This window comes from Lolium rigidum, chromosome 5 (genome assembly GCF_022539505.1).
Source record: "Lolium rigidum isolate FL_2022 chromosome 5, APGP_CSIRO_Lrig_0.1, whole genome shotgun sequence".
Classification (NCBI taxonomy): domain Eukaryota; kingdom Viridiplantae; phylum Streptophyta; class Magnoliopsida; order Poales; family Poaceae; genus Lolium; species Lolium rigidum.
Window position 1 is genome coordinate 190258353 of NC_061512.1, and position 23119 is coordinate 190281471.

The following is a 23119-nucleotide window of genomic DNA, read 5'->3' on the forward strand; positions in this document are numbered from 1 at the left end:
TGGATGAGAGAGAAGATTAGAGTATCATAGGTAGATACTGTATCATAGCGCACATCACGAGAAAAGTTAGTATCAAATAAATCCTGTACACAAATTTGTATTGGGATTCTACAAATCAATTAATATAGCAAAACTATGATACTAGTCTATGATACTATGCATTATGGATCTAGTATCATACAAAAATATCATATGCATGATACTACTATATGATACTACCCACTATGGCCAGCCTAACTCGTGTTTCATTGAATTAATCTAGGGCCTTTCTAGAGAATCAAAAATTTCTTCACTAATTACTCTATGCCAGACAATACAACACCATTACGGAGAAGAGGTCAACACGAAAACAACAATAGCTGTCGTTTTGAAATTACATTTTTTTCGATAAAGGTTTTGAAATTACATAAGCCAAGAGTTGATGAAGTGAGACACTAAAGACTTGGCAGAGTTGCACGAAGGCGGTGATAGATAAGGTCCCCACCCAGAGAAGATGAGCATCTTATTATTCTCCATAGCTAATCACTGCTACAGCTCCATAAACTAAAAAACAGTGAACTTATATTTTCAAGGTCTCGATGAATCTCGTCCCTTGACTGAAATGTTCAAATAGTCCAAGCACGAAATCATTGGCTGTCAGTTTTCTATATCTTGATGGTCGCTTCTCATCCAGCAAACCAGGCCCTGGCTCGAGCATAGTATCTTTATCCATAGCATAAAACACGGCCAGTGAAAGTCTCTCCTTCTCAACATTCGTGACAACTCTATGAACTGGGCTCCTAAAGATTCCGTTGCTCATTATCTGCATCAAAATTTCACATAGAAGTTAACAGAGCATTAGGATTTAGGTAATAGGATACACTTTTTGATCATCATAGATTATGCAAGGGACGAAGCTTAGCTTGTATTTGTAGCCACCTACCTCCATGCAGTCTGCCAAGTTAATCACCAATGTGTAAGGCTTGGTTGGAACATTGTACCATTTTCCATCTCTCTGAACTTGCAAGCCACCGACATCTTCGTCGACAAAAAGGATGGTAACAAGACCACCATCAGAGTGAGGCTTGAGGCCCAAAACAAGGTCGGGCCTGGGACATGGAGGGTAGTAGTTGAATCTAGCAAACCCAGAAGCCTTGTCTGATATTTGGTTGACGAAGTAATCCTCATCAATCTCCACGAGCTTTGCTAATGATCGCAAGATAAGGTCTCTTACTCTCTTAGTTTTTAGAGAGTACTCATGTAGCACATCCCTGTACAAAGATTATAGAATAGTTTAGTCAAATAATCAAATCAGAGATGTTGATTTTTTATTCAATCCGCATATCTTTTAGAAAAAAAATTCATCAACAAATTTCAGAAAACAACATCTCGCAAAAAGCATCATAAGGTATACAAAAGTCTACATTCATAAAGACAGCTTGTGCTGAAAACACTTGACTGTTAGCCTAACTTCATTATATGATAACATGGGTCCACCGGCAAATCGAGACCATTGACTAGATCAGAGCTGACTCTTAGTATAGTTTTTAATGTTCTTTCCATGGATATTTCTATGAAATTTCATGGTATCTTACTTTGCAGCTAAGCCAATACAACTAGTTTTTTTTTTAAAAAGGAATACTGTTAGCAAAAAGAAACATCACTGAAGGTAAGGGAGCAGGTAACCTGAAAGATTCCGGGTGAGTAGGCCATTTAGCAAAATTCCTCTCATCTTCTGGCTCCAGTTTCAGATGCAACCGGTCGTTCCAGTCCAGGATCTGATCCTGGCTTCCTATTTTGTCATTTCCATACCCTTCCACCTCGAAGGGCTTGCCCTCCACCACCAAGTTGCTGCATTTCTTCTTCTCTTTGATCGGTTGCCGAAAGAACTCTCTGGACGCGCTCATCATGGCGTCCATAAGAGAGTCTTCGATTCCATGGTTCGTGGCCTAGATAATCAAACAAAACGGTCTCAACAAAACTGTAGAAACTAAATAAGGTGTGCGCAAGAGAGAGGCTGACCAGAAAGAGGCCCCAGGTCTGCAGAGCTGCCCGGAGCTTGTCGGCCTCGTCTGCGTCCGTCAGACGGCTAAGATCGACGAGAGGGATGGGCTCTGGCATCTCGTCGGCAGTCAGCAGGCCGTGTTGACGGTCTTGCTCCGGCCGCACGTACCGGCTCGGCGGCTCCTGGACGGCCGCCGCCAGCTCTTGCACCGTCTTTGTCACCGTCGCGCCAGACGCAGCCATTCTGTTCTTGGATGTGTGTGTGGTTACTCTGTTCTTGGAGTACTTGAAATTGAAGATAGGGTCCCGTTATGTATAGCCTCGAGTGTGCCTTCATTTCCTTGGTTCTTAGTCGGTTGGTCAGCAAATCTCAAATACTATATGGTTTATTTCCTTCGTTCTTAGTCGGTTTGTTAGCAAATCTCAAATACTATATGGTTTAATTCCTTCATTCTTACATCATGCATGACGAAATCCACGTGACTTTTCTTTGTCAGTCACTCGCCCATCATGTCGTGCTTAGGTGAGCTGGCTGGAGGAGATCATTCACACGAACGCTATCTTATGTATGAACACCGACATTTCAGGTATAGGGTGTATGTCACAACTCACAATGCCATTTTTGCCAGGAAAGAGGCCTGACGCCCTGCCCTAGCTTCGCGGCTGGTTGGCCGAGCCGTTGAGGCACCCTGACGACCGCCGGCCAGTCTTGTTCTTTCCCACGCGCGACGTACCGCGTTGACATGTCAGGCGCGCCGACGTTGGCGAGCTCCTCACCGTCTTTGTCTCCCGCGCTCTCCATGGCGATCTTTGGACTCTGTACCTGCTCCGTGTGTTCGTGTGTGCACTGCAAACATGCCTAAGCTGTTATCCAGTCCACTGCTATCCTGCTACAAAAACAACACCAATGACCTCTGGCCAGGCTGAGCTGAACTGACAGGGAAAATATGCCCGAAAAGTGGACCATTGTTCAGATTCAAAGACATGACTGACAGGTCAGATTTGAGAAAGAATGATTTATGCATACTTTGGTCTCAACTGGCTACACTTGGATATAATTTGCAGGCACAATGCAATTTATGTTCAGCTTAACTTATGAATTCAGTACAAGAATCATTCAATCTTTAAGCCTAAAAGGGTGAACTATTAATATCAGCAAGAAATAGGATGAACCATTAATATCAGCAAGAAATAGGGTGAACCATTAATATCAGCAAGAAATAGTGTAAACGGTATCCAAATCAGCGACAAGAAAAATGAAAACGGAGGGAGTAATTCACAAGGGAAAACGTAACACTGCAACAATACTGCTGTTCTAACAGATAACTACACAAAGATCGAAAAGGGCAAACGATAGGGCATAGCAAGTCCAGGCATTCTACAGTATTTGCAAGATTTTCTTGTTCAGCTCTGAATTGTGCCAGTTTAGAAAACAACAGCAAGGCGACAACGTTAATATAGATTAATATAGAGACTGAGAGTAAAATGTGGTATTTCAGATAGACTTAAGGTGCAGACCACAGGGATACAATAGTTTTATCCATAATCCTACACGGAATACAGAACATACACCATGCATATCTTACCCAGCAATTACTAGCCTTTGATACCAAATTATCTGATAAACTCCGCTAGTGAAAAATAAACTAGACGCGTGCATAGACTTTCCTATGCAATGGCTGGACTGCATCACCATCAGACTCACCCAGAATTATCTGGGCATTTGGCCAGGCCTTTTTGAGAGGCAATATTTTTTCAAGAATACCGGATGTGTCCACATGCTTTTCCCGGAGCCATTCTGGTCGATCACTCCTCGATGTAAATAGTAGCAATTGGTTGAGACTAGCAGAGTTTCTCAACACAAGCCTTGCTAGTATCATCTCATTGTCGCTCCCCTTGAAATTCGTCATCTTGAGCAACTTAAGGTTCTCAAGGAAACCCTTCACTGGCTCTTCCTCTGATTGCCCCCCATCAGATAGCTCCTCATCTGACCAGTCTTCCTCTGATTCCATTTCCTCCGATGCCTCTTCCTCTAGCAGCTCCTCTTCCTCTGGCCCATCTTCCTCGGGTGGTTCTTTCCCTGGCAGCTCCTCCACTGGCTCTAGTAGCTCATCCTCTGATTCTGATGGTTCTAAATCTGGCCGATAATAGTGAGTATTTGTTGGAAGCTGCAATAGAGCATAGTAAGCATTAGGAAGAACTAAAGCGCAAGAAGAGAAAACATATAAACTATGAGTATCATATGAAATCATCTAATGGTCATAGTGCAATCTGTTTAGCGGCAGAGATCAATCAATGAAGATCATTCTTGCACTGGAGTATCTTCACCTCCACAAACAGCCTCTCTAATAGAGAGGGGCAGCAGGCGACGAGGAAAACGTAGATATCCTCCAGGCTGCTGTCGTACATCGCAAACATGAGCAGCTGCAGCTCTCTCAGATTCTGCAATTTGCACGGTGCAGCACTTCCGGCCAATGATCTTTCTCGGGCCTTGGAGGACACTCGCTGCAAAGAAGAATTAAGGCTATGAGTAAGTGAGCAATGCAATTTGATCGACGGCATTGTGAAATGCAGTAAGCAACGAACCCGCAGGGCGCTGCTGCAGAGGGTGAGCACGGTGAGGTCGGAGAGGTTGGTGAGTGCCTGAAGCCAGTTCCTTGGCACCTCAGGAGGCCAGCCAAAGCAGAAGAGTGGGGTGCCCGGCCTGTCCTCCCGGGAGTGACTAGCAGATCCACCAAAGCATATGTAGAGGTCGGCGAGCGCGCAGGTAGCTGGGATTGTCAGGGCGCGGATGTAGCAGCCGCTGTAGCGGAAGGAGCGAAGGGTGGACGCCTCCATGGTGTAAACGTCCCTCACCCATTCGCACTCCGCGACGGTGAGGCTCCTGAGCTGCGATCCGGCGGCCGCGACGCTGACGAACCGGAGGCCCTCGCAGTAGCACAGCTCGAGGGTGTGGAGGAGAGGGGACGCGGCCACCAGGTTTTCGACGGTGTAGTCGGAGAGCTTGACGCCGTGGAGAGAAATGGCCTCCAGGGCGGGGAAGGTGTGGGATTGAGCGGAGAAGGGCTTGGAGAGGCCGACGAGAATGCCGGCGAGGGCGAGGCGCGTGAGGTAGGGGTCACCTGGCGGCAGGCGGAGCTTGAAAAGAAAGGCGAAGGCACGGTGAGCGTTGTCCACGTTGAGGTCGGCGACGGAGCAGGCGGCGGCGTAGTCCAGGATGCGCTGGACGCCGTCGGGCTTGAGCTCCCCGTTGCGGATCTGAAAGGAGAGGGAGAACCGGTCGAAGCGCCGGTGGCTGAGCCGTTCCAGGGACTCGAGGATCGGCGGCGCGGCGGTGAGGGTGTCGAGCCGGAGGTCTAGCGAGGAGGGAGCCGGCCAGCGGCGCGTCCAGAGCGCGCGCCACTGGGCGGAGAGCGCGCCCGTGCGGATGGCGGATTTGTACGGGAGGAGGCCGAGGATGTGCAGCCGCAGCGCCTCCGGCAGCGCCGAGATGCGGTCCTCCTCCGCCGTCGCGGCCTCCCTGTCGCCGATTCCTTGTTCCCCGGCATCGTCCATCCGCCGCCTCTTCGAACCACCACCTGAATCGGATGCCGCCGCCATTCTCTCCGGTTGCCCTCGCCAATTTCACCAGCAGGCCGCCGGTAGCTTTTCTTCATGTGCCGTGCCGCGGGGTATTTGCAGTCAGAAAATTTTGGGCCGGCTTTACACCCTTCTGAGGTCTATCTGACCAAGCAATAGGCCCATAAGAGCAAGTACAATAAGATCTAGTTAGCTGGCTACAAAGATTAAAATAATATATTTGTGTCTAGTTGGAGGAGAGAGAAGAGGAGAGAGAATGTGAGTGGGCTCGCTCCTAGGCAAGGTGTGTGAATGAAAGGTGGGCCATCCATTGAAAAAGTAGTACATTCTAATAGCCAACTATTATACTTGTTGGCTACATGTTGGGCTATAGATGACATGGCATCTTGCTTATAGCCAACAACCGGCTATACTATTGGAGTTGCTCTAATAACGTAAATAAAACGCACAACAGTTTGTAGCAATTTGAGTGCATGTATTCAGCATCAAAAAAATCTCGCGAAAACCTAACCTTGTGCTTGAGCACCGTCCTCGCCGGATTGGGCAACCGTGCAACCATCCCATCCCATATGCAACCGTACATGTTTCACGTTTCCCACCGAAAACATGGGCAGGTAGCTCGGCAACAAAGGAAAAACTCGGCCACACGTGAGGTCGATGGGGAGGTATGTATGTCAGGAGAGGCGAGCGGGAAAAAGGTGCAGGAGCAGCAACGATCGCAAATGGGGAGATGGACCTATCGGCGAAGGCATGTGGAGGAAAGTTCTAGGCACCTAACACGTTTGATGGGAAGGGCAAAGACGAGAAGACGAGAGAGCAATGGAAGGATATAGCTTGACAGCAAGGGCAGCCATCCAAACTTCCAGTATGACATATATAGTTCACATGGATGTGGGATCCTAGGTCATAGCATCAGTTACATGTTCAAGACTTTTTTACTAGGGTGTGATTTTACCCCAAATAAGATTGGGGTTTCGAATGGATTTGATTAAACACTTCCTTATTGTACTTGCTCTTATTAACTTGTAATTTATCGTATGCCATTTATTTTTGCAAAGGACGACACTAGCTATTGGGAGACCTGACTGGTGGAAGATCAATCGTCCCTCGACTGTTCTAGGTGACTTAAAAGGTAAGATCTAGACTATCCATCCATCGCAACACAACCCCGACTCGGGTAGCAAAAAATATGTTATTGCAACATCCTTGCATTATTTTTCAATGCGGGTGCCAAAATGATTTAAAAAAACATCACAACATTTGAAACATCAATGTAGCAAAAAAAAATTGGTATGTGATAAACCCCAATTGGCCAAATCAAAACCAGCGGGCCCGGCGAAATCAACGAGAAAATGTCAAAAACCTTTAGTAACATGTGAGGTTAACATATGCAACATCTCATGCAAACATTTGAAGCACTGACATAATATTTTGACCAACGCCCAAGATCATCGCAACATCTAACTTATGTGTTCCCAACAAGAAAAAATGAGCATGTAGAATTTGTCACACATGTATGCAACATTGAAAATCTGAGAAAATACACTTGTAGCAAACACTCATAATCCGATAAAAAATATACTTGTAGCAAACGTAAATTTTGTAGCAATTTGGAAGCATATATGCAGTATAAAAAATAGTGGACTACCATGGTGGCTAGCTGTGCATGTCAATCTACCCGTTCGATCGCCTATAGGGAGAATGAAATCCCCTCGCGAGAGCACGGAAATCTAACGGAAAATAACAACACCGTCTTACCGAGAACATTCGCGTGGAATTACAATAACCGCGTCCCTTCCTCAACCCATTCCACCCTCACCCGTACCCCATTCCCACCCTATCGATTGCTTTTTTCTCCACACCGAACCGAGCAGACCTCACCCTGACTATGAATTCATCCCCGATCTCTCGTCCCATCCCCTATGTCTCAATCCTCCGACCCCCGCCGGCGGTTGCTCCTACGACCATGCCCCATTCCCCAGCCACCACCGCCTCGGGTTCCCTTGATGGCATCTGAATCTGCTCGAGATCCAGCGACGGACCCCTGATGGTGATGTCCCTGGTACCTGTATTCCACGCCGGTCACCCACCGCGGCCTGGGGAAGTTCCTGCTTCACCACTATCTTGGAGGCGCGGAGGCGTGCGGTGTGCCCCTACCGTCAGGGAGGTGGGAGGCGCGCGAGATTGCTCTCCCCATTAGGTGCTGGAGAGGCCGAGGGAGGATGGGCTGGCCTCCGCTCGCAGGCGGCCTGCGCGTGCGTGCTGGGTATTCGACCGGGCCTACTACCTCCAGCCTCGGCACAACAACAACAAGGTAAGAGAGATGGAGGTTGGGGTCGCCTGTGCAAGCCCTGCCTCCACCGGCCCCTTCATCGTCGGCTGTCGCAACCCAGGAAGCCACACGAAGCAAAGGTCAAGGCGACGAGGAAGAGCACTACGGAGTCGGACACGAGGTAGGAGGAGTCGTAGGACGGCAGGACCGCAGGAGCCCATATTTTGGTGGAAAAGATTCGTCTCCTGCCTCCCTGATTTGCAGAAAGTTTGGGTGGTTTTCACGGGGAATCGTTTTTGTTTTGGTAATTAAGGAGAAGTATCTGGGATTTGGTTTGCTCCCGATTTTGCTTCATGCTTTTGTATAGTGTGGATTTGTGCTACAGATTTGGGTTTTCCAGATCAGTTTGTGGGTGCTAGAGCAACACAATTTGGATACAGTTCATGTTATCATGTTTCTGTTTTTTGTTCTGACGGCAAAGTGCGAATAATTCTCCTTTCAATAAAAGAGACCTGGGTAAGGTCGTTGATTTTTTTCCAAACGGGCTATCCTCTTTCCATTAATTTCTCAATGGAAATACCATGTCTCTTTTACAAGCACCAAACAAACAAAAAGAACAGGAAAAGAAAGGGAGGCAACATGATAGCACGTTTGTGGGGGACGTTAGCAGGAAACCCGCTGAAAGTATTCGCCCTCGAATACCCCTACGGGACAAAAACCTGCTAATGCACTCCCCCTATCATATAACAGTTCAAACCAAGAAAGTTCATACATCCAGAGAGTACCACATCGCACCATACAAAATACAATAAACGACCAAAATGACCGAGCAAATCAGCCATTGGTAATCATCAACACTCCATGCACCACCGGATCTTGGGGAGGTCTTCCCAGCTCGCCTCCCGCGAGCTTCACAGCCACCTGCACCATCTGCTCCGCTCCAGCCTCAATTGCCGCCTTATCCTCTTCCTTGTACAATCCTGACCAGTATTTCAAAAAAGAACACATTGTGAAAATCAGCGAAATAGGAGTTTTCATCTTGTATCCATCAAAGGTTATCTTGTTTCTAGTAATCCAAATGGACCAACAAACAACTGCAAACACCAAAGGATAGAACTTCTTTCCACTAGGCCAGAATGCATAAAACCAAGCCCAGGATTGCCCAAAGGAAGATGGACACCTGTTAGTCCCCAACACAAAACCCAGAGCACCCCACATCACTCTTGCCGAAGAACAAGAATAGAAAAGATGATTTCTATCCTCCAACTGGTTACAGAAAGAACAAGTAGGATTCCCACCCCAATTCCTTTTCTTCAAATTATCCCGAGTCAGGACTGCATTTTGCATCATTTGCCACAAGAATATTTTGATTTTGAGGGGTAGAGCAGATTTCCAAATCCATTTATAGTTCGGACCACACACCCCAGATTCCAAATACTTATACACCGATTTTGTAGTGAAAAGCCCACTCTTATTAAGGCTCCAGGAAATTGTATCATCAGACTCGTCCATATTAACCTCCATAGCTTTACTTTGTATATAGTTCCATTGTTCAAGAATTCCCGTGTGCAACCTTCTTCTGAAGGAAATCACAAAGTTTTTGGCTATACATTCTTGAAAGGTCACCTCTGGCTCTTGGCAGATATAAAAAAGGATAGGAAATTGGTGCTCTAAAGATTTCTCCCCCAACCACACATCTTTCCAAAACCTCATCAGGTTACCTCTTTTTATTTTCACTCTCCTGCCAACCATATATATATCTTTTACTTTTAACAAACCTTTCCAACAGGGAGAGTCATTAAACCTTGCTTTTATATTCGCAACAGTTTTATTTCTCAGATATTTTTCTCTAACAATTCTTTCCCATAATCCATCACCATTGTCCACTTTCCACCACCATTTGACCAACAAACTGATGTTTTGCTTTCTCAAATCCTTAACACCCAGACCACCCTTAGTTTTAGATCTACATATTTTTTTTCCATTTTACCATATAGTACTTCCTCTTTTTACTTTTACTTTGCCAAAATATTCTTCTCATATGTTTCGCCAACTTCTCCACAAAGGTTTTATTCATAAGAAACATAGACATATAGTATAGAGGAATTCCGGATAAACAAGATTGTAATAAAGTCAACCTTCCCCCCGAAGTCGCACTATCACACACCCATGCTGCCAACTTTTTCAAGACTTTAGCATCCACAAAATCCCAATCCACACTTTTTAGTTTAGAAAAAGATACAGGGACACCTAAGTACTTCATAGGTAATTTTCCAACCTGACAATTAAACATGCTAGCATATAAAGCAGTAACATCATTATCCCCATTTACCACAAAAACTTCGCTTTTCATAAAATTTATCTTAAGCCCCGACATCAATTCGAACACATACAGCAAAAGTTTTAAGTTGATTGCTTTATCGGGGTCATGCTCGATACACAAAACTGTATCATCAGCATATTGTAATATCGCAATTCCGTTAGGAATCAGATCAGCTGCCAAACCAACAAAAAGGCCATTTTTTGAGCAGTCAAGGCCATCTTGGTCAAACTCTCACCAACCATATTGAACAAAGTGGGCGACAACGGATCTCCTTGTCGAACCCCTTTTGCACTTTGAAAATAAGGTCCTAACTCATCATTAATTTTTACCGATACCGTCCCATTATGTAAAATTTGATGTAACCAGGAACACCAATGATCATTGAACCCCCTTACTTTATGACATTGGATCAAAAAATCCCAATTCACTTTGTCGTAGGCCTTCTCAAAGTCTAACTTTAACACCACCCCAACCTTCTTCTTCACATGAGTATGATGGATAATTTCATGAAGCGCCATAATACCATCAGTGATGTTCCTATTTTTTATGAAAGCATTTTGTTGCACACTAAAGAGTTTTGAAGCATACGGATCCAATCGGATCATTAAAGTTTTAGTAATCAACTTATAAATGCATCTAAGTAGGCAGATAGGGCGAAATTGTTGAATTTTGTTAGCCTCATTCATTTTAGGTAACAAGGTAATTACCCCATAGTTAAGCCTGTGAACATCGCCTTCATGAAACTTATCAAAAAGATGCATAATATCAGGCATCACAATATCCCAGCAATGTTGAAAAAAATCAATAGGGATATTATCGGGCCCAGGAGCCTTATTCAATTTCATTGAAAATAAAGCATGCTTAACTTCTCCAACCGTAAAAGGTTTGGTTAAATCTACATTATCCTCCACACTAATCCTCTCATGCTCTTCCCACAAATTCGGCGAAATATTAAACATATTACCCGGTGCCGGCCCGAAAAGGGCCTTATAATATTCAGTTGCATGAGAAAGCAAATTCCCCGTCCCTTCAATAATCAAATCATTCTCACTTAATGATTTCATAGTGTGTTTTCGCCTTTTACCATTCGCCACTCTATGAAAAAAAGATGTATTGTTATCCCCTTGTAATAACCACCTCTCATTAGATCTCTAGTGCCAATAAAGCTCCTCATTAGCATACATCTCCATTAACCTCAATTGAATATCACCCTTCTTTTTCCACTGCATAGGATTCATGTCAACATTTTCTTCCATTATTTCCAAGTCGTTGATATTCTGGCAATCTGCTTCAATCCAAACGCCAACCGCGCTGTCCAATGAAAGTGCAATTTTCATGGTCGAAGAACCAACACAAAAGTCAGTCCATAGCACATGCAGTTTTTTCGGAGCTCGGTGAAACGCCAAACCAACTATCCAATGAAAGTGCAAATGAATCACTGGACGATACGAAAAAATAGGTTGAAGACTGCTGGACGCACTCTGCACACACGGTGCCACGCATGGATCACTCTGCATATGCCGGTTCAAAATGAGCAATGTCCGGTTGAGGAGTAATTTCAGTTGCAATTTTCATTGTACATATACAGCTACTGTCAAAGGCATGCAAATGCCAGCTCTTTCCATCCTGACATGGCAAAACGAACGACAGTGACGACGGTAGTTTCAAACGCACTTCTGATGGTAATCCCATTCTCCTGCACATAGATAAACAAACGCAGGCATCATGTGTATTGTCAACCGTATATTAATTTGTATTACAGTCGAGATTGCATTAACATTTGCTCAGATTCTACAATGTAGAATACAACTATCAATTCGTGCCAGCATGCTAACGGCTGGAAACGCCCCAACATATTCCGTTAGGTGATTCCACTGATAGCCATAGGAGTCTTGATCCCTTGATTTTCTTGCACACTATATCCAATGGTCAGTGGTGGGTGCATAGCTAGCAACCATGGTAGCAAATCCGCGTCGTATATCCACAAACGGGCAGCATCTTCGTATCCGGTCACACGTTCGGTGTTGATGAAGACGACGTCCTTCTCCCCGTTCCAGCGGGCAGCGGAAGTAGTAGATCCTCCTCGGAATCCCGGCAGCATGACGGCGTGGTGGCGGTGGTGGTGGAGATCTCCGGCAGGGCTTCGCCTATGCGTTGCGGGAGAGATATGTGGAGGAGGGGCTCTAGGGTTTTGGGAGAGGGGGGTCTTGGGCGCCGGCCACTTGGGGGCTACGACCAAGAGGGCTTTTGTGTGGCCGGCCCCCTCCCCTTGCTCCTCTTTTTATAGGTGGAAACCCCCAAGAGTTGTAGTCCAAGTCTCCGAATAAGACCCCAACACAAAACTTGCCATAAGGACGAAACCTACTCAAGATGGGACTCCTACTCAAGGTGGGACTCCCACCTTTCCTTGGGGAGGGGGTGGCCGGCCACCAAGGTGGAGTCCACCTGGGACTCCTCCCCCTTAGGGTTGGTTGGCCATGCTAGGTGGAGTCCCTCCGGGACTCCACCTTCCATGGTGATTTCTTCCAGACTTTTCTAGAACCTTCTAGAACCTTCCATAAATGCACCGGATCATTTTCAAACTTGGAAAATGACTTTCTATACATGAATCTTATTCTCCGGATCATTCCGGAACTCCTCGTGATGTCCTAGATCCCATCCGAGACTCCGAACAAAACTTCGAACTCCATTCCATATTCCATATCTACTTAAACAACATCAAACCTTAAGTGTGTCACCCTACGGTTCACGAACTATGCAGATATGGTTGAGACCTCTCTCCGACCAATAACCAATAGCGGGATCTGGAGATCCATAATGGCTCCCACATATTCAACGATGACTTAGTGATCGAATGAACCATTTACATACGATACCGATTCCCTTTGTCACGCGATATTTTACTTGTCCGAGGTTTGATCATCGGTATCTCTATACCTCGTTCAACCTCGTCTCCGACAAGTACTCTTTACTCGTACCGTGGTATGTGGTCTCTTATGAACCATTCATATGCTTGCAAGCTAATTAGACGATATTCCACCGAGAGGGTCTAGAGTATATCTATCCGTCATCGGGATGGACAATATCCCACTCTTGATCCATATGCCTCAACTCATACTTTCCGAATACTTAATCTCACCTTTATAACCACCCATTTACGCAGTGGCGTTTGATGTAATCAAAGTACCCTTTCGGCATAAGTGATTTACATGATCTCATGGTCGAAGGACTAGGTAACTATGTATCGAAAGCTTATAGCAAATGAATTTAATGACGTGATCTTATACTACGCTTAATTGGGTGTATCCATTACATCATTCATCAATGACATAACCTTATTATTAATAACATCTAATGTTCATGATCATGAAACGATGATCATCTATTAATCAACAAGCTAGTTATACAAGAGCCTTAGTAGGGACTCCTTGTTGTTCACATAACACACATGTATCAATGTTTCGGTTAATACAATTATAGCATGGTATGTAAACATTTATCATAAACATAAATATATATAATAACCACTTTATTATTGCCTCTTGGGCATATCTCCAACATTAAGCCCAACAACATGTGTGATGGCATGGAGAGACATGAGCATACGAGAGAGCTAGAGGAGGAAATAGCGTGCGAGCGAGGATGACCGGCACGAGCCCGAACGTTTTCCTACAACAAAAGAAAAATTTGAGTTCGTGTTTCCAAGTTCTAGTATGACATTATAGAGTATAGTTCACATGGATATGAGCTCCTAGGTCAAACCATCAGTCATATGCTTCAAGACTTGTTTTGCTAGGGTGTGATTTTATCCTCGATGAGATTAGGGATTCAAATGGATATTATAAAACACTTCCTTTCACACAATCCCCAATTATACTCTTCCATTCTACTTCGTTACTCGTTAGTACAGTGAAGTAATTTTAATCTACACACAAATAAGATGGTTTATGGCCTTGTGGGGATATCTTTGAATCATCCCATCCAAAATTGGCTTTGTAAATAAACTTTTTTTTCTTCAAGATCCGAGATAATTCTTTTTTTTTGCTTGTAAAAGAAAATACATGGAGCAAACAAGGCCTCAAATGGTCGCCATGGAGCAACTTTCCTATAGGTAGTGTGTAGACGTAGGATGTGTCCATAGTTTCTCCCCAACGAACCCTGCCGTGCCCAGGGTTAGTCGCGTAGACATGTAGGATGTGTCCGTAGTTTCTCCCTGCTGTTATAATTGGCGTGCGAGTGCTATGGGCGTATTGTGAAGCACTGCATTGCGACCGATGAACACCATTGTTGAATTGCACATCACATACTAGTCCAGTCTAATTTCAGTTATAGGATCTCCATGTCCAATGTAAGATGCTTTGAATTTCAGATATAGGGTCTCCAACGTCGATTGGCCCAGGAAGCGTGTGCCACTTGCCAGGGTTTGCCAGCGACTAGGCCAAGAGGAGGCCTCGGAGAGTAGCTCTAAGGTCCAATAAGCCTACGCGGTTGTAACCGACTTAAGGAAATTCTTGTAAGCCCTAACCGGGGTTCTCATATAAACCCCTGGCGTGGAACCCTACAACAATCAAATCTTCAATCACCTAAACCCTAGCTTGCAGTCACCGCAGCCGACTCATGAGCCACCCCATTGTAATTACATAATCAATACAAGCAAAGCAGGAAGTAGGCCCTAGAACTCTACTATCTCAAAAAACAGTCAACTTGCTTGACACTTGGAGCAGCATAGAATGAACATTAGTATTATTTTTGTACATCACATGTGCAGACTGGAGAATGACTTGCTAACTCAAGACGCAAATGCATCACACCACAAGAAGCAAAAGAAAGACATTAAAAAGCAGACTATACATGGTGTTGTCTACCTGATACACTTTACAGAAATCCTGTTCTCATTCTTCTGGGGTACCTCGGCCTATCATCCTTCGACAGTGCACCAAATCCAAACAAAATAGAAATAACAGATAGTTTGCTGCCTCTTCATACAACATATCTTAGAAAAATACTAATATGTAATATCACCTGGTTAGCTAGTGCTCTGTTTGGCTTCGAAGTTATCAAACTGCTAACCAAAAGTGTATCCACATAAATGTTCCAGCAAATATATAACTAACCATCACTTACTTTTGTACCAAAGAACACTGATCACAATTAAACATAAAATAGTTCACCCATTTGGAGTTTCATGCTAATATTCTACCAATAAATAAAAACAAAGAGCAATAGAGATATTGGTTTCAACTTCGCTGGGGCAAATGAGATCTATGACAAAGGGGAAGAGTGCCCAGGAAATATTAGTTGTGCCTGTTTTCATTTTTGAGGAACACCAAAAGAAAACATGAAATCGATATAACAGAAGATGCATAAGTGAATCACCAAACTTACATAAGACCGAGAGAAGTACACTTTTAACTTTTTAGTTTTGAGGAGCACAAAGAAAAGCAAAGCTTGCGAAGCTATTTACCGATATATAGGTAGATTAAAATTAACATATGTGCTCCCTGAGTGATCAGATTGATACACTGAAAAAAGGACGGCTAGAATGGCAGCACAGAACATTCCAATGGCAGTTAAGTAAACACACCACACCAAGGTGAATAAGGTTTTTAATACATTCGGCATGATGGTCATTGTACTTCAGGTGCTCTTGGTCCGTTTACTAAAATGACACTATTTTTACGAGCGAACTCCATCAGAGCTCGCAAAAAACTACTAATAATATGTAAGATAATATGAGGAAAACAAGAAAGTGCTCCAATTCCACAGGTGCCTTAGCTTATCTGCTATAGAATATACATGTAAGTAAGAGATGAAGAAAATGCTAATTTACTGCAGTTTTTTCTATTTACCTGTTTATGCATCCCACCGGCAAAAACCTCAATCTATTTCCTTACCGCCAGTAAAAGAATTAAGTAATAATTTCTTATGGTCTTACCATCCTACAAACCAGCAGATACCAATTTTACCAAACAAGTGACCAACTCCTCGAGAAGTATACCAAATCCATGAGGGAAAAGAACAAATCACACGGTGCCCTTCCCCTTGCCTGCAGCAGCAGAGGACACTTCTTCTTATCCGGCTTGGAGATCTCAAGGCTTTACCCCGATGTGTGAAGGAAGAAACAAAATTGCCTCACTGAAGCCAATCAACCACCCCGGTCATTTTGTTCTTTGGAAAAACAACACAAACATCGCTTAGTAAATAGGGAGTTTGTCCTCATAAAAAAAACCAACATTGCAACAATGCTTAGACTGGACAGTAAACAAGATACTTGAAATAGTTTAATTAAGTAACACAGCATAAGGCGGTGATCCTTGAACAAAATACTCTATCACCCTTCATCATTCATGGACTACCAAATGAGATAATCCTGCGACTCTTGCCAATTAGCTGGCACATCATATTACCTCAAAGTTACTAGCCTTTTTTATCTAACATTATCTGATCAAAAGTTCACCATTGACAAATAACTAAACCTTGACAAATGTCTCCGAATGCAACGGCTTGATAGCATCAACATCAGGTTCGCTCAGGATTATCTGGGCATTTAGAGAGGCCTTCTCGAGGGCCAGTAGTTGTGTTTGAAGAAAATCGGATGTATTCAGATGATCCTGTTGGGGCCTTCCTTGGTGATCACTTTCAGGAGTAAACAACATCAATTGGTTGAGACAAGCAGACTTCTTCAACACAAAGCTTACTAGCTGCATTTCATTGTGATGGCCCATGAAATTCGTCATCTTTAGCAACATAAGGTTTTCACAGCCATTATGTGTCTCATCCACTAGTTCTCCTTCATTAGAGAGATGTCTCTTTGACCCATCTTCCTTTGATTGACCTTCCGCAAACCCTTGTTCCTCTGACCCATTTTCCTTTGGGCGATCTTTCTCTGATTCATCTTCTTGTGAGTGATTTTCCTCTGAGCCGCCTTCTTGTGAGTGATATTCCTCCGAGTCATCTTCTTCTGAGTGATATTCCTCTGAGTCGCTAAGGGAGTGATATTCCTCTGAGTGGTCTTCTTGTGAGTGATCTTCCTCTGGTTCATCTTCTTGCGAGTGATCTTCCTCTGACCCCTCTTCCTCTGATTCGTCTTCCTGTGAGTGATTTTCCTCTAAGTCGCCTTCTTGTGAGTGATCTTCCTCCGAGTGATCTTCTACCGAGTGATTTTCCTCTGAGTCGCCTTGTGAGTGATATTCATCCGAGTCGTCTTCTTGTGAGTGATCTTCCTCTGAACCATCTTCATCTGATTCGTCTTCGTTTGCGTGATATTCCTCTGACCCCTCCTCTGATTCATCTTGCTCTGATTGATCTTCCTCAGACTCTTCTCCGTTGGACAGATCTTCTGATGCTTCTACCTCTGATTCCGATGGTTCTTCCTCTGGCTTATATTGATCTCTCCTTGTTGGAAGCTGCAAGAGTGTCCAGTAAGCATTTGAGGAACCAAAACACAGGCAAACAGCAAGAGCAGGCATACAATGCAATGACAATTAAGTGAATACATTTACGGTGGTCATATTGCATTTGCTTAGCAGTGGACAAATTGTCAACAAAGGTCATCACGGAAAGTAGTATCTAACTAACAGATGTCATTCACCGAAGTTTTGACAGAAAGGACCAACTGCTCCAACGAATTGTCAAAAAAGACCACATGTGAATGAAATCGACAAAAAAGACCACCTCACAGTGGCGGCACGGCCTGCCAGGCGACACGTGGCACGTGCCGCCGCTGCTCGTGGCGGCAGGCCTTGCCACCGTTACCTGCGGCGGCACGTTAGGCCGGCCGTGGTTGCCGCCAGGCACGGTGAGACGAAGTGGGCCCTGCCGCCACAGCCCTTAGCGGCACCGCTGCACCACTGCTGCAAATACTACTCCTGGCCGAATCGATCCTAGCTAGTACTACTTTCTTTTTAAAACGCTTGCCGGTACTACTACTTCCATCTCTCTTCCTGTGTATATGCAATGTGAGCAGATGAGATCGTTGGGATCGATAGACATACCCGCATAGCTAGGGAGGAAGAACACTGACTGACATTGTGCTACTAGTTTCGGCACAATATTAAGGCCATCTCCAACGGAGTGACGTGGAACCGATTGCGTCCGCGTGGGTTGAAAATGCGTCCGAAATAACGGGGCGACGCATACTGATCGGGCCGCCCGCAGCGACGCAAATGCGGCACATATTTGCGCCTGGGATGCGTCGCGGCGGACGATACGCGGACGCTCCAAATGACTGCTCGCTTTTCAACCGGGCCTGCCTGGCAGCGAGCCATATGTCTGTATCGAAGGCATCGCTTACGTGGTCATCGCTTCCGCAGTCAGCGCTTCCGCATCTGCGACGCAGCCTTCGCCATCAATGCCGTGGCTGCCTCTTATGCGTGTGCACTAGCGGGCGGCGGCTGGGCTTCTGCGCCGTCTTCAATGACATCTTGTCCCGCGCGCGGCCGGCCTTAAAAGTTGACCGGCATCGTCGCTGGCATCGCCCGCACCACGGACACCTCCACTCTCACCACCGCCGCGCGCCACCGCAACACCATGGGGAAAAAGAAGAACAACTTCGAGGCGTCCAACATCGACACCAAGAAGGCGGAACGGACACACAGGGTGCCGCTGCCTATCAACGTGGCGCGGCTCATGCATGCACACACGTGCGACAGCTGGGGGGGCGTGCACATGCCTGGCGGCTTGGGGCTCAGCTACCTCTAGGTGGCTGTCCCGCCCGTGCCTACGTGTGAGCTAGAGAGGAGCGCCGAGATCCGGTGCAGGCGGCGGTACCTGCCGCCGGACCTCCACGCCGATCCCACCTACGCCATCGACTCCGACACCTGGCGACTTGGCGCGAGACCGAGAAGGATCCGGGGAGAGGGCGGGCTTCCTCGGCGACAGGGACTTCCCGTTTGACCATCCACCGCCGTCTCGTCGTCAAACACGGCAGCCGCCGGCGCCTGCACAGGACGACGACTACTATTACATTGATGCACTGGCCTACCACAACGAGGAGGCCAAGGACGACAACGAATACTACGAATTGCGCAAGCAAGATCACGGGGAGGCGGAACCGAATTAAAAGATGCTTCTGTATGTATGCCTGTAGCTAGCTAGGACCTGCCCGCCAGCATACATACAATCTAGTGATCTAGTCTATTAATTGATTTTGTGTGATCTACCAGGGGTGCCGCCAGGGGTTATGGCGGCAACGTCCGCCACCTTGCCACGTCATGCTGCCGCCAAGGGCTGTGGCGGCAGGGCCCACTCCGTCCGACTGCGGCTGACGGCGACCACGGCCGGCCTAACGTGCCGCCACAGGTAACGGCGGAAAGGCCTGCCGCCACGAGCAGCGGCGGCACGTGACACGTGTCGCCTGGCAGACCGTGCCGCCACTGTGAGGTGGTCTTTTTTGGCAATTTTATTCGTAAGTGATCTTTTTTGACAATTCGTTGGAGCAGGTGGTCCTTTGTGTCAAAATTTCGTCATTCACCTGCACAAACAGTCTCTCCAGCCGAGGGGTGCAGCAGGTCATGAGGAAAGCCATAATGTCATCCAGGTTTTCGTTGTACATTGCGAACATGAGCAGCTGCACCTCCTTCAAATTCTGTAATTTGCACGAGGCCGCATTTCCGGCTGTTGACCTGGCACGAGCCTTGGCAGAAACTCTCTGCAATGTCCAAAGCAAGGAAGAAGCTTATTATGAGTGATTGAGGAGTGGGATCAACACGATGCAATGAGATGCAGGAAGGAACGAACCCGCAAGGCGCTGCTGCAGAGGGTAAGCACGGTGAGATTAGAGAGGTTGACAAGTTTATGAAGCCAATATCCGCGCACTGCTGGTCTATTGTGTTTGTTGTATACTACCCACCGATGTCTCAGCGGGCGGCAGGCAGGTCCCCCGAAGCAGATGTAGAGGTCGTCGATGGCAGAGCTGGCCGGGATTAGGTTTGCGGCCAGATAGGCGCCACTGTAGCGGAAGGAGCGGAGGCTGGACGGGTTGGTTATGAGAAAGTCGGTGAGGGATTCGCACTCCACGACGGCGACGTTCTTCAGGTTAGGCCCGGCTATGGCGAGGTTGACCCAGGTCAGGTCTTTGCAGTAGCGTATGTCAAGTGTGCGGAGCAGGGGGCGGGCTGCGGCGAGCAGGTTGAGGAGGGTGGCGTCAGAGACGGTGGCGCGGTGGAGGTGGATGGCCTTGAGGAAAGGGTAGGGGTGCTCCTGGTGCCGGAAGTAGTCGACGCAGGTGCCGGTGACGGAGAGGCGCGCGAGGTGTGGGTTGCCGCCCGGCGGCAGGCGGAAGGGGCTGGAGACCTGGAGTTGGGGAGTTGGAGTGGGAGAGGTTGGAGACCTGGAGTTGGAGAGGTGGACGACGTCGAGGTCCGCGACGGCGCAGGCGGCGGCGTAGTCCAGGCAGCGGCCGAAATCCTCGTCGTTGAGCTGGCCGGTGTGGAACGAGATGGAGAACCGGTCCAGGCGCCGCCGCCCGCGCCGCTCCAGGGAGTCCAGGAGCGGCTGCGGCGAATCGTGCGGGGCGAGGCGGAGGTCTAGCGAGGAGGGCGCCGGCCAGCGGCGCGTCCAGAGCGCGCGCCACTGGGTGGAGAGCGCGCCCGTGCGGACGGCGGATTTGAACGGGAGGAGGCCGAGGATGTGCAGCTGCAGCGCCTCCGGCAGAGCCGTGATGCGGTCCTCCTCCGCTGCTAGCTCCCCTTCCTCGTCCGTCCGCCGCTCCTTCGATCCGCCACCGGAATCGAACTCCGTCGCCATGCTCTCCCGTCGCCACTCACCCCGCCGCCGGTTGGTCTTGCTCACTGCGCTACGCCGCACGGCATGTTATTTTGGGCCAGGTCTGCCTAGTTCCGACGGACCAACCGACTGGCCCATATATTTCGCTACGGCCCGTGGTACAAGAAAAAGGCCCATTAAGGTCGGCGCTGTACGCTGTTAGTGCTAGCGACTTTGTCTTCTTCCTCCAACACTCCCTTGCACGCTCGTGTCATCTCCAGCCGCGCCATATTTCGGCGCAGTAAACGTCGCTGCATCCGCGCTAGACAGTGATGCGTGCAGTTGACACACGTCCGTTGGGAACCCCAAGAGGAAGGTGTGATGCAGACAGTAGCAAGTTTTCCCTCAGAAAGAAACCAAGGTTTAATCGAACCAGGAGGAGCCAAGAAGCACGTTGAAGGTTGTTGGTGGCGGGATGTAGTGCGGCGCAACACCAGGGATTCCGGCGCCAACGTGGAACCTGCACAACACAACCAAAGTACTTTGCCCCAACGAAACAGTGAGGTTGTCAATCTCACCGACTTGCTGTAACAAAGGATTAACCGTATTGTGTGGAAGATGATTGTTTGCGAGAAAACGATAAAACAAGTATTGCGATAGATTGTATGCGATGTAAAGAATAGGACCGGGGTCCACAGTTCACTAGAGGTGTCTCTCCCATAAGATAAAAGCATGTTGGGTGAACAAATTACAGTCGGGCAATTGACAAATAGAGAGGGCATAACAATGCACATACATGATATGATAAGTATTGTGAGATTCAATTGGGCATTACGACAAAGTACATAGACCGCTATCCAGCATGCATCTATGCCTAAAAAGTCCACCTTCGAGGTTATCATCCGAACCCCTTCCGGTATTAAGTTGCAAAACAACGGACAATTGCATTAAGTACGGTGCGTAATTTAATCAATAACTACATCCTTGGACATAGCATCAATGTTTTATCCCTAGTGGCAACAGCACATCCACAACCTTAGAACTTTCTGTCACTGTCCCAGATTTAATGGGGGCATGAACCCACTATCGAGCATAAATACTCCCTCTTGGAGTTAAGAGTAAAAACTTGGCCAGAGCCTCTACTAATAACGGAGAGCATGCAAGATCATAAACAACACATAGGTAATAACTTGATAATCACCATAACATAGTATTCTCTATCCATCGGATCCCGACAAACACAACATATAGTATTACGGATAGATGACCTTGATCATGTTAGGCAGCTCACAAGATCCAACAATGAAGCACATGAGGAGAAGACAACCATCTAGCTACTGCTATGGACCCATAGTCCAGGGGTGAACTACTCACTCATCACTCCGGAGGCGATCATGGCGATGAAGAGTCCTCCGGGAGATGATTCCCCTCTTCGGCAGGGTGCCGGAGGCGATCTCCAGAATCCCCCGAGATGGGATTGGCGGCGGCGGCGTCTCAGTAAGGTTTTCCGTATCGTGGCTCTCGGTACTGGGGGTTTCGCGACGGAGGCTTTAAGTAGGCGGAAGGGCAACGCGGGGGGCCACACGAGGGCCCCACACGCCAGGGCCGCGCGGCCAAGGGCCAGGCCGCGCCGCCCTGTTGTGTCGGCGCCTCGTGGCCCCACTTCCTTTCCCCTCGGTCTTCCGGAAGCTTCATGGCAAAATAGGACCACGGGCGTTGATTTCGTCCAATTCCGAGAATATTTCCTTTGTAGGATTTACGAAACCAAAAACGAGTAGAAAACGACAACTGGCTCTTCGGCATCTTGTTAATAGGTTAGTGCCGGAAAATGCATAAATACGTCATATAATGTGTATAAAACATGTAGATATCATCAATAATGTAGCATGGAACATAAGAAATTATCGATACATCGGAGACGTATCGGCATCCCCAAGCTTAGTTACGCTCGTCCCGAGCGAGTAAACGATAACAAAGATAATTTCTGGAGTGACATGCCATCATAAACTTGATCATACTATTGTAAACATATGTAATGAATGCAGCGATCAAAACAATAGTAATGACATGAGTAAACAAATGAATCATAAAGCAAAGATTTTTCATGAATAGTACTTCAAGACAAGCATCAATAAGTCTTGCATAAGAGTTAACTCATAAAGCAATAATTCAAAGTAAAGGTATTGAAGCAACACAAAGGAAGATTAAGTTTCAGGGGTTGCTTTCAACTTATAACATGTATATCTCATGGATATTGT

General features: G+C 46.7%; 2 protein-coding genes across 2 annotated transcripts; both read right to left on the reverse strand.

Annotated features, from left to right (window-relative positions):
* Positions 1-364: 364 nt before the first annotated feature.
* LOC124656878 lies at positions 365-5583 on the reverse strand. The gene is given in 7 exon segments (XM_047195538.1): positions 365-802; positions 923-1250; positions 1666-1928; positions 2002-2100; positions 3594-4151; positions 4312-4488; positions 4570-5583. Coding segments are annotated over 7 exon segments (2682 nt in total). The 3' UTR covers positions 365-559.
* A 10818-nt stretch (positions 5584-16401) lies between these two features.
* On the reverse strand, positions 16402-20903 carry LOC124656879. Its single transcript, XM_047195540.1, has 3 exons — positions 19896-20903; positions 19630-19806; positions 16402-17563 (listed from the first exon to the last, which is right to left on the reverse strand). The coding sequence occupies exons 1-3, from the start codon at positions 20901-20903 to the stop codon at positions 16628-16630; spliced, it is 2121 nt and encodes a 706-aa protein (XP_047051496.1). The 3' UTR covers positions 16402-16627.
* Positions 20904-23119: the final 2216 nt, after the last annotated feature.

Excerpts from the sequence above, each read along its gene's own strand:
- LOC124656879 (XM_047195540.1), bottom strand. The coding sequence starts at position 20,903 with ATGGCGACGGAGTTCGATTCCGGTGGCGGATCGAAGGAGCGGCGGACG. Across the intron at positions 19,807-19,895 it reads TCTGCAGCAGCGCCTTGCGG|AGAGTTTCTGCCAAGGCTCG; the intron begins GTTCGTTCCTTC and ends TGGACATTGCAG. Across the intron at positions 17,564-19,629 it reads TGGAGAGACTGTTTGTGCAG|CTTCCAACAAGGAGAGATCA; the intron begins GTGAATGACGAA and ends ACACTCTTGCAG.